This window comes from Uloborus diversus, chromosome 7, assembly GCF_026930045.1.
Source record: "Uloborus diversus isolate 005 chromosome 7, Udiv.v.3.1, whole genome shotgun sequence".
In the NCBI taxonomy this organism is placed as follows: Eukaryota; Metazoa; Arthropoda; class Arachnida; order Araneae; family Uloboridae; genus Uloborus; species Uloborus diversus.
The window spans coordinates 165,943,623-165,956,066 of NC_072737.1; the positions used below are offsets into that span (position 1 = coordinate 165,943,623).

Genomic DNA, 12,444 nt, shown 5'->3' on the forward strand with positions numbered 1-12,444 from the left:
ATGTTTTTGAATATTAGGTTTTGACTAAGAAAGCACATTTCGGGTCACTTTCAATACGTTAAAGTTTAACACTTAATTAGTTATAAAATCAGGAGAAACTTTGAAAGGTTTTGCATTTAATATTATTGAAAAAAATTGCCTTTGTATTTATTACTCACTTTAGTTTAAAGTTAAAGGAGAAAACTTTTTATAAAATCAAAATTGATGAGGCAAAAAAAAAAAAAAAAAAAAAAAAAAAAAAAAAAAAAAAAAAAAAAAACTAGTTTTTTAAAACTATTTGTACATGAGATGTGAAGTAGAATCTTGGAAATGTTTGTGCGCAATATTAGTAAAAAATTAGTCTCTTTTTGTTGCCACTGTCTTTATATAATAAATTACATGTGTGTAAAGAAACAAATGTGTGTTTTTATTTTTCACTTTCGTTAAGAGTTGAAGGTGAAAAAATGTTATAAAATCAAAACTGGTTAAATGAAAAAATACTGCAGTTTGAAACAATTTGTAGTTGCTAGTGTTCATGGGATGTAAAGAATTAAAGAATAGGAGCACAAAGAAGAAAATATAATGACATTTGATCAGTTTCTGATGCTGAAATGGGGTTGTTTAATTCAGTCAAAAGTAGTACTTTTTGTCACTGAAATTGATAGAATAATAATAAAAAAATAACATGGACCCAGAAAATACTTTCATTTTTTCCCAACAGTTATTTTTTAATTTAATTTTTTCAATGTCTGATTTTTGAAACAAGGCGTGGTCTTGATGACGTCACAAATGATGCTCTTTGGAGCATCTTTCTACCGGGATTCCACATTATGATAATCAAGAAACGAATTAAAATTGTGCTCTACGCTTGCTACCAACCATATCGTTGCCAAAACACGTGAGTAAAGATGCCAATTAAATATTTTGCTCTGTGAATGGCAACATGGATTGGAATGACATTTCATCATTTGTGATGTCATCGGACAGAAGCATAAACATTAAAAGCGAGCCGATTTAAGTAATTTTTTAAAACTATTAAACTTAAAAAAAATATTTAAAAAATGGTCAGATCCTATGTTTTTAAGCATGCTCTTTCAGAAAAAAATATTTTTAAAATTTTGGAAACCACCCCATTGGCATTACCAAGCCACAATTTTGCATTAATGTATAAAAATCATTAATTCTATAGTATTTGTACCTTTTTTTTTCACTTTATTAAGCAATAAAAAAGGATATTATTGTTTTTCAGATTCTGAGGGCTTTTATAACGACCAAACTTCAGGAACACCTAATGAGGGAACAAAACAAGCTAGCAAGCCACCCGCCAAATGTACCTCAACAAAATCAACCCCTCATTCAAGTCCTTCATTTACTGGTGTAATTAATTCAAATAAAACTGCAGAAAGAAGTATGTCAAGTTTAAATGAAGGACATGCAAGACAATCAGATGAAGAAAACGAGAAGCAGTTTGATACCCGAGAAGCAATAAAATCTTTAATTTTCAACTCTAGTTTAGTTTCAGAGATATCCAATAATTTCGGGGAGGCTTCCTCTTCAAGTTCAAATTGCATAGATGTTGTTAAGCAAGTTGTTTTTGCACTTAGCATGGCGAATGCTTATCATGATTATAAAAATATTATTGAGGACATCGTTCGTTCACCCCAGAGATCGTCTTTAACTTTTGAAGTTTCGAATAAAAATAGTTCCTCTCCAGATGAAATAATTGCTGATAATCAAGAAGAATCAAGTTTGAAGAATTTGATTAAGAAGAATAGAATATTTTTACAACTCATACACAAATATCAACCAAAACTTCTCAGTAAAGAAATTCAGGAATTGTTGAAAGATTGTGAAACTTCCGATGAATTTTCTCCAGGCCCTCCTGTAAAAGTGAAACGAACATCATGCACAAACCTCTCTGCCAGACAAAGCTTTAAAAAGCAAGAAGAAAGAAAGAGGTCACGTTTCCGGAAGGTACTTCATTATTGCTTCAGTTTAATGATTATAGCAACAAAAGCACTTAAAAAACAAAAACAAAACAAAAAGCTAAGTTTTCTTTTTTACTAAAGAATAGTTGTCATATTTGAATGAAACTAGTGAATGACCGTTCCATTTATGATTTTTTTTAAAGTAACACAATGAATGTATATTAGGTTTTTTACAAAAAAAAAAAAAATGTTTTATAAATTGTTAAAGAACTGCAGGTCTGCCACTTGCAACTAAAAAGGGGTCTATTTTGAAGCAAAGGGGCTATGGCAACTATTTTAGTGAACTATTGATTATAAGATAAAAAGACTCCCTTATTTTTTCCCCCCAAGACAAAAAAAAAAGCAAAAGAAATTTGTAAGATATTGAAAGTTCTGTAATTAGTCTACCTCTTGCATTTAGAAAAACATCAGGAATATTTTGCAGCATTTTTTATCTCACCCAGGATTTTATATCTGGGGGGGGGGGGCATGCAAATGAAGCACCAACCCCTGTATTTTATGTATTTTACTAATTATACTAAAAAAAAACTATTTGTTTTAAAGAGTTGTATGCATATTTTTTCTGAAATATATTTTAAAAAATTACATCTTTCCGCAAGAAACAAAGATACTTTGAGTATGAACTCTGTTTTAGCTTCAGCTTTCCTTTTGTGTAGTAGCCCTTGTATTAAGTCTTTAAAGTTAAATGTTATTGAATGCTTTATTGTGCTCCACCTTCCAAAAGTTTAAACCATCCAAAGTTTTGGATTTTTTGTCTTATTAATGGTTCAAATCTTATCTTTTAAAGATTTTGCGTGAATTTCATAAACATTGGCATTAAAAAGGATGTGAGCTGCACTTATTATTTTACATAACTGTATAACTTTAGCGGCATTAAGTTATTTTTGCTTCAGTGAGCTTTTTTAGTCAACTTTCCCAGTAAAGGTTAGAGAAGGAAGAAAAAAAGCATTAAAGAAGGCTTAATGCATCTTAAAAATATTGCAAAAAACAAAACAAAACAAAAAAATAGATAAAATAATCAAATAATATTGAAAAATAAAAAAATTGGAAGTAGGGTATTGGGATGGGGGGAAATGTTTGTCGGTCTGTATGTCTATCCTCCCTAATAGCTTTTGGTTGAATCCTAATCGAACAGTTCTTTTTTGTTCAAAAAATCTCAGCAAGGACAACTCATTATTGTCTGTTCTCCAAAAGAAGGCACTTGACTCCGCTTTCGTCACATGGTATCTATCTGATCATGGTATCTATCTATACCTATACCATGATATAGGTATATCATGGTATCTATCTATATCATGGTATCTATTGTAAGAATAACGAGAATAGCAACAGACAAGTGAAGCAAGTAATGTGATGGACCCTGACTTTTGCACATTAAAATGCACAGCAATGTTAAGATTGTCTGGTTGTCTCATTTACAAGCACGGGTTTGGTTGCCGATCACCCCTGCGTAACATTGAACTCAGCGTTCGAGAAGGCAGGGCGAAGTGCCTTCTCGTGGAAAACGAGCTATAACATATTTTATATTTTGAATTGAACAATTTTTTGATCAATTTTGAATAGTTCAAAAAAATTTAACAACAGTTCTTACGGGTAAATTCAAGGCAATTATAAACCCTGAATTTAGAGGCAAATTTGTTTCAAACAAACTTTGTAAGAAAAAGTTTTTTTAAGAAGAGCATGTAAGGAAAATATCTTTTTGATTTGAAAATTTTTTCATTCAATTTTGAACAGTTAAATCCCTTAACATTAGAGCTTACAGCAAAACTAAAAGTCATTATAGATCACGAAATTAAAGGAGTATTTACTTCAAACAAATTTTGCTGGAAATAGCTCTTGATAACTCCCGACTCTTCAAATTGTAGGGTAGTCGATTCTGAATCCGACTCTTTTTGCCGAAAATTAGTCAAACTCCAACTCCAACTCTTATACTTACTCCATAGCTTTAGCAAAACTTTAAACATGGAGGGGAAATTGGGACTGACACAGGGTTGGCAAAAACCTGGAGTTTTTTAAAAAAAACCCTTGGACCCAGGGTTTTTTGGGTTTTAAAAAAACCCAACTAAAGCTGGTTTTTTTAAAAAGAAATGTGGTTTTTTTTGGTCTGTTTTTAGGGAAAATGTGGGGTACTTGTAGCATATTGTAGCGTAAGTAATTGACAAAGGAAAAAAAATCGTCTTGGGGTAAAAAAAGCTGGAAAATTCAGCGTTTTCTGAAGAACAGTATAAAAGACGACAAAACCCAAGAATGGTGAAGTTTCAAATTTTTTAGTTTCCATGATTACCAACAGTTAAGGCAAAGTTACTTCTCGGGTATAAAATCTATTGTTTGTTTGTTTTCAATTACTACGTTTTTTTTTTTTTGCATTTTACTTTATTGTATTTCATTTTGTTATGCAAAACTACTGTAGAACCTCAGGTAGTTTAAATCCCTTTTTACTGAATTCCAGCTTAATCAAGACATTTCTTTGAATTTTATGTTGCCTGTTTTTCTATTTCCGTGTACAGAGTAAGACATATTAACCTTTTTCATAGGATAATGAAAATACTGTACATCCTGTTCTGTTTTCTGTCTGAGCGTTTGTAAAACCTGCGAATTTCTAAAACCTTGTTTATTCTAGATTTGTGACGTGTTGGTTTGCAGAAAATAATTCACATGAAAGCCCTTTAGCTAGAGTAGTTTCCTCTGTACAATCTACAAATATTGAGAAAATCAGACGTGACAGGACTTAGTCAAGATAATTTGAGTTAAAATCTTTGAAGTATTTTTTAATGCCGTTAAGAGCTAAGAAATGCTATTAAAGTTCAAAATTCAATTTTTATGTCCATTGTCTGTGGTGAAGAACAAATCAAAAAAAGAAGTTTAAATTGTGAAAAAATTTAAATTAATTTTTTTGAACTTCTGAAAAAATTTAAAAAACCCAAAAGTGGCCTAAATAATGGTTTTTTTTAAATGGGTTTTTTCAAAAAACCCATTGGGTCCAATCCGGCCAACTCTGACTGATACCAACAAAATTTAAAGCCTTAGACTTCACCTCCTTTATCCCAAAATAAGTCCTACTCTGACTCTGCAAAAATTGGCAGAGTTGCTGACTTTAAGGGAAAATGACTGATTCCGACTCCAAGTCATTGAATTAAAAAACCTTTGACTCCCGAATCTGACTCTTTTGCCCCAAAATGAGATCGACTCCACCTCTGACCCCACAGCAATGGTTTTTACTTCAAAATAATTGTTGTTGATATGATTTGTTTTTATTTTCACGCTAAAGTTTAAATTTATGTATTCCATGTTTGGCGGAGAAATTCAGAGTTCCTTTATGTTTCTACATAAAGATATGTACAGACGATTTTTCTTATTTTGATAATGAAAATTATTTCTTTAAGTTGACAGTTTGTTGTTTTTTACTTATTTTGAAAGTACAGTCATTTATTTTTTAAAATTTATTTTTGGCAACAGAAGAAAAACAAAAAATTTTGTTTTTGAAATAATTCATTTATTTTAGTGATCTTATTATTTTCCATTCTTTTTTTCTTTTTGAAAGCGAATAAAGATTTTTTTTGTGGAAAAAAATGTATTAGCTGCTTTTTGTTTGAAAGATGCTACTACTTTATTTGTTTGTTTATTTATTTTTTACGCATCTATTTATTCATATGAGCGAGGCATATTTTATTTCTAAAAATCAGGTGTAAATGTTAAAAAGTTACGTTTGAAATAATTTGCAATTTTAGCTAATTTTTAGAATATTGATCAGATACTAGACACTCGATATTGGGTATACGGGGAAAATAGGCTCTTTTAGTTCCGTACAAAACTTGTTTAAAGCTTTCCCTATGTGAGATTCCCCCTCCCCCTTTTTTTGGGGGAAAATTAGCATTGTAAAGCTTAACTTTTGAAATTTATTTGTTAGTAAATTTTTAAATTATTATTACTTAATTGAATGTGGTTCTATTTTGAAGTTTATTATGATATGATTGTTGCTTTTTTGATGTATTTCTTTCCATATTTTGTTTGAAGAATATAGTGTTTGTTCAAGCTTTGTGGCAAAAAGTTTGAATCTAATGCAGTTTTTTTTTAAAATATTTTTTCTAGTTTAGCAGTTTAGGTCATTTCCAGACTTCAGTGTTTGTTTGATTCAAATATTTTTAAACAACTAGATTGTACTTATAGCCCTTTTAACCGCTTTTTGAAGTTATATGTTGCACTTTGTTTATTTACAGAAATCATCCACAGGGAAGGAAGTTAACATGGAATGCAGTTCAAGGGCTGATTGTGACGGTAACCTAAACTTAGATGAGCCTAAATTGAAGTCACCCATGAATGTAAGTTTCTTGGGCAATGAAACTGTTGAAAGCACAAGTAAAGGAGAAAACTCAAAAAGACAAAAGATTTCTACATCCCCTTCGACCGATCAAAATGTCAAGCTACATCTACGCTCAAAACATTTAAAAAGCGATGAAAAATCTACCGTTTCGAAAAGGACTAGGCATAAGGAATCCCTCGGAAATGAGTATTTATCGCAAAAATTGCGAATCAGAAGAACCGTGAGAAGAAGGTCATCAAAAGTGCAAAAATTAAAGAAAAGAGTGAAACCTGATCATTCTGAAGAAGGGAGTGCAAAGAAATCGTGCTTGGACAAAAATGATTCTATGCCGTTAAAGGGTGAACGAAAGACCATGTCTCCGATTGAGTCCAGAACATCTGGAACAGATCTCAGCTTAGAGCAATCAAATTGTATCATTGAAAGCACTTCTGAAACGAATACCTCAGGTAATATAAAAAGTTTAATTTTCAAATGGTTCAAATCATAAATCATTCTTTTATTTTATATTTCAGCAAAACGAGCTGATGAATGTTTAGCGTCTCTTTTGATAATGTCTCAAAAGTAATTTGTTATTTAGCATTCAAGCGACTTAAGAAATGTATGTTTCTTAACTTCATATGAAACAAATAACCTAAATAGGTTTTGCATTTAGCTTTATAAATAGCTTCATACTATAAAAAAAAGTGGGTGATTGTTTCCAGTACTTTACTGGACTTCTAATATTTTCATCTTTGAAAATACCAGAATTTCGATACTTTCGGAAAAATCTTATTTATAAAATTTAAGATAATCATACAAATATGAAATTGTAAATTAATCTGTTCTCTTTTAATTATAATGTATTTTGAGCAATTCAAGGAGTGATTATGTTTCGGTTATACGCCAGATTTTTGGATGTTAATGCAGAAATTGAGCATTTTTCATTATGCTTTTATATATTCATGTCCGATTTTTTTTCCTTACTCCAAATTTCTGGTGATTAAGTTGATAATTATAAATAAATTTCTTTGTGTGGACCTGTTAAAATGGCATTCTAAAAATTATATTACTTTTATAGGTTATTTCATCTAACGTTTTTATACTGTAGATGACTTTAAATGATACTTTAGATGATTTTGAAAAATGAATCTTTGCATCCGGTGTAAGAATCAAATTTTTCTTATTTTCGATTCTTACTATGCTTTGTTTGGAGGCAAATAAATGAAATTTCTTTTTATTTTTAATTAAAATTATAAATTAAAAACTTTAAAGCATAATTCTGTGTTCTTTATTAGAGTCAAAAAGTTGAACTTTAAATTGATGGTTTAATTTTATTTTTAGTTCATTTACGTCAATAGTTAATAATATTACTATTGTACAGCTTCAAAATGCAAATCTAAAACAATTTTGATTAAATAAATCAGGGTGGAGAGTGGAGACAACCTGGAAGTCAGGGAAGTTTATTGATCGGAGAAATATATCGGGTAATTTCCAAAATATCAGGAAAAATGGATTACATGAATTACATATTTTTCTTCCTGCAAAATTAAGTACCTTATAATTAAGTACTTAACCCGGGAGAGCTCGCATTGGGCCTCTCAGGCTTGGTCATTACAAAACTACGCTGCCAAAAATCACCCGTTCAACGGAAATGAATGAGGTTCACAGTAGCTGCGTTCGAGGTGACCTACATACTGACCACATGCTTTTCAGGAATGTACATTCCCACTTTTCCCCAGAAAATTCCGGTTTGGGCCTCAGAGGCTCGGAGCTAGCGCTCACGCTTTTCATTTCAGATTGTGAATGTAAAGGAAGAGGTTGTGAAATGCATCGCTATTTAAGCTACAAAGATGAAATGAAGAGGTTGCAGACCTTGTTGGTTGAGGTTTCAACCGATGAGAACTCCCTTAATGAAGATGATGAAGAAGAAGTTGACACAGAACAGTAAAGCGATCATCAGTAATGCTCAGAAGAAGATTTAGATTTATGTATCATAAAACTTTCTTAAACTTTACTTTTTAAAACACATTATAGAGGCTGTTTATCTATTTATAATTCAGTGTTGAAAACACATTTTTTTTTCTATTTTGCAAACTTAATTTACTGAACTAACCACTCCGGGCCTACGGAGCCCCCCGCGAGCGTTTGTGTGACGAAAAGTACGGCGAGTTCTCCCGGGTTAAGTACCTTATGAGCCACTTTTCGTGCTTTCAATGCCCTCATTTTGAAAATCACAATTTGTTGAATTCAGTATGGGAGTCTGATTTAACTCCTTTTTGATCTTTTCTTTACCTTGTTAAGAAAGAGTTAAGTGAGTGAAATTTCTTTATACTTTTACTAAAATCATTAAATTGGAAAGTATTAAACAAAATTCCATGGTCTTTAAGAGTCAAATGTGAATGCTGAATCACTGGCTGAGTTTTATTTTTGTTTCAATAATTTTAAGTGTTTTAAATGTATATACAGTATCTGTAGTTAGTATTTCACTTCTGTATTAATTTATATGTGAAATCTTTGAATCAGTTCGTATTGAATTCTTTGGTTCGAAGATTTATGTATTGCATCTATAGGGGTTAATCCAGACCCATTTTAATCTGCTTTGAAGCCCCTTCATAAAATACTGCACGATAAAAATGCCCCTTCAAAAAATTCCATAACGTAAAAGCGACCCATTCACAAAATTCCACATTCATTTTGTACAGTCCATGGATGTTGCTTTTTAATTCCCTATGCATTGTGCTGATCAATGCGATACATAAATCATATTATCATATTATTTTACTAAAAATAATTTTGTATTTTTGTTCAATAGGCTTTGTATTGAATACTTGTGAGAAGAAAAATATCACTAACCAAAAGGGGATGTCAAAAGATTGCTGCGCAATTACAGCAAAACGCTTATTTACGCGTAACACATGGCATCGAAAAAACATTTAAAAGAAAAACTGAACTAACAGTAATGTGTTTTCAACAGATAATTGCCAAATGTTAACAATTTCAACTTTTAAAACTGAAAAAAAAAAGAGATTTTTTTTTTGGTTTTTAAAAAAAAATATATTAACATTATATATATATATATATATTAGGGTGGTTCTTATTTATATGGGGAAAATTTTTTTTTGGAATTCAACAAGCGACGCCCCCTAGTTTTGTGACACTATAATAAAAAGTAACGTGTGCAAAATTTGAACTCGATCGGTCAATAATAACACGTGCCCCTAGGCCGTTGAACTTTAACACTTTTGATAATTTTCTCACAAATCTTCGAGTTTTTACTTCAGACCCAGTACATTGTTTCTCCTAGGTTTGCAAAACATTTTTACAGTAAGGTAGCACTAAAATTAATCTTTTTAATTACTTTATATCATAGAAAGATTTTGCGTTGAAAAAGAATGAAATAATGCTTTGGAAACTTTCTTTAATCGTACGCTTTTCTCAATGTATCTCGATAGTGCGTATTTTTTTTCCAATAGTCTTAAACAGTCTGTAAAATACTAAATTGCTTTTGTGACTCATATTTGGTAAATTAGTTGTGAAATTCTTCGATTAATTGTGCTCCTCTTTCAGTTGTATCATTCACAATATTCAGTATTTTAATGATCTCTCTTCCCTTTAAATAGCTTCCTTCATTTTGCCGTGAATCAGGATCAAATAGGAAAAAAATGTTTAGTATTTGTAACTTATCCCCAAACAGTTTTATTGACTCGTAATTGATTCTATAAAGAGGAAGATCGTTACTAAGAAAGTATTCCAAATCATCTACTGTTATCTTCCTTATGACAAGCATTCTTTGGACTAGTTTTTTCCCATCTTCAAAGTTAATTCCTTCATCCAATACGGAAAAAGCTACTAGTTTATCCCCTAAATACCATAAATGATTAATGAATTTTCCGATCATTGCATCTGCTGCATGTTTGTCGTCATATTGTACACTGCTAGTTTTTCAGACGTATTATATTATTCAGAGGAACCTTAATTGGGTTGCTGCAATGAACCATATCGTCATACAACATTTAATTTCAAAACAGCTTTGTAAAACAGCATTAAAGGGTTTTCTTTTCATGTAAGGTCAATTTAAATTGTTTCCTAAATATAAAAATTTTCAAACAAAAATTCCTATTGCCACCCATGTGGCTCAGGGATAAGTTCCAGGTTGCCGAAAACATATCCCTGTAGGGGGAAATTCACCAGGAAATATTATTACAAGTTATGAGAATTCTCTGTAATCTTTCTCAATTCCACTTTTTACGAACAATAATATGTCATCAATTTCGTCTTTTAGAATGTAGGTGGTATGTGTACTTGATTGGAATGTTATAAGTTCTGAATGATGGAGATCTTTCCACAAAATTTTGAAGCACTTAAATAATTGAATATCTGATCTAGAACTAAGAAAGGCAAGAACTTCTTTAATGACACACTCTGCAGTACGATTTCAAGTTCAAGATGTTGGCAATCCAAATGTAATCTATCACCATTCAGTTTTTGCTCAAAAAATTGCATGCACATTTTATACGGTTGGTATTGCAAGTAGTTGTATCAAACACTACAGCTAGAGCAGTTAGCAATAAAGAGCTATCATCTATCATATACAACTGAAGAAATATCTAAGGAATTTCGAGTAGCTGTTCAATATTAGGACCTGAAGCTATCACGGTAATCCTGACGGCGTTCTTTTTTCAGTTACATCTGGATGTAGCTTTGTATCCTAGTAAATAACTACAAAATCTAAATTTAAATTCATGAAATTTAATTTTACCTCTCGAAGATTTTCTTTTGCTCTCTTAAGGAATGTACGATTGATGACTAGATCATTCGGATTTAAATTTACTGCATCTACATAGGCTGTAAATAAATGAACAACATATTTATTCCTAATATGACATTTGTCTAACAGTGATGAAAGGCGTCCTATTTGCCACACCTATTACATACACAGGGAATTTTGTAAATCAACACCCCCAAATTGTGGAGGAGGCAATTTGTTGTTGTCAAAGATCATTTATTAATGGCCTTAGTCATTCATTAATGGCCTGTAGAAACCCTAGTGTACATCTTGGTGGGAATAAACGTGCCTCTGCCGCTTGGTTTGAAACAAGCGCAGAATAGCAGTATTCCTGACCCAATGTCATTAGTGTACATGTGCCATCTGTACCATGTTAAATTTTACAGAATGAAAGTGAGAGAATGGTTGGTCTGGAAGTAGCAGCACCTATTGAGGTTCAAAATTACTTTAAATATAAAACGTTAGAATATTTTTACATAAAAATGAGAAAATCCCCATTTTTTTCTTCGAAACTCAAAGAAGGGGTCCCTAGGGGCACGTGTTAATATTCATGGATTGAGTTAAAATTTTGCAAGGATCATTTATTTGTATAATGGAACAAATTGAGGGGGCGTCGCGTAAAATATTTGCAACTTCGAAAATAAGGACCACCCTAATATATATATGTATATATTTAAGGGAAAAGTTACGGATTTTGGGTCTTCCAGATTTTAGGATTCCGAAATTGAGGTCCAGTACTGTACAGCTGTAAATTTTATAAAACAAACCTATTTCCTACAGGTGTTCAAGAAATGAAAGCCAGGGACAAAATAAGATCAAAGAGGAAAAATGAACCTGAAGCCACTGAACAAAGTAATGCATTGAGCTTGCAAAGGAAGTCTCTTAAAAGGAAATATTCATTGAGAGCGATAATATTGAAGGGAAGAAAAAGTTATTCATCAACAGATAAGAGTAAGTTTCCATTGCTTATGTAGTTACTTTAACCATGTAATGCCCAGGGTTCGAAAATATCGAATATTTTGATATATATATCAGATATTTTGATGTCTATCTAATATTTTCGATCAGCACAAACCAGTGGTTGGAAAACTACATTTTATTTGTAGCGAACTACAACTACAACTACTTTATTACAAATGTAGTTAACTACAACTACAACTACTTTTTCCAAAATGTAGCAACTACAAACTACTTTTGAAAAGTAGTCGCTACTTCGCTACTTTTTAGCTACTTTAAAAAAATTAATAAATAAAAAGCATACACCGTTTGAGGATTGAACGAAGATTCAAAAAATGATTTAGAATAATAAACTGAATCATTTGAACATGGAATATTACCAAGAATTATTTATTCTTTCCGTCGTTTGCTGAGCCAATTTGTCATTCCAAATA

The 12,444-nt window shown here is 31.3% G+C and overlaps 1 protein-coding gene across 1 annotated transcript in view; it reads left to right on the forward strand.

Moving 5' to 3' along the window:
* The window catches only part of LOC129226984 (probable replication factor C subunit 1), a 57,706-nt gene that overhangs the window by 15,490 nt on the left and 29,772 nt on the right, over positions 1-12,444 (forward strand). Inside the window, exon 4 of the mRNA XM_054861613.1 lies at positions 6,185-6,323. Coding sequence (XP_054717588.1) covers positions 6,185-6,323 — 139 coding nt within the window. The remainder of the gene's footprint in view (positions 1-6,184; positions 6,324-12,444) is intronic.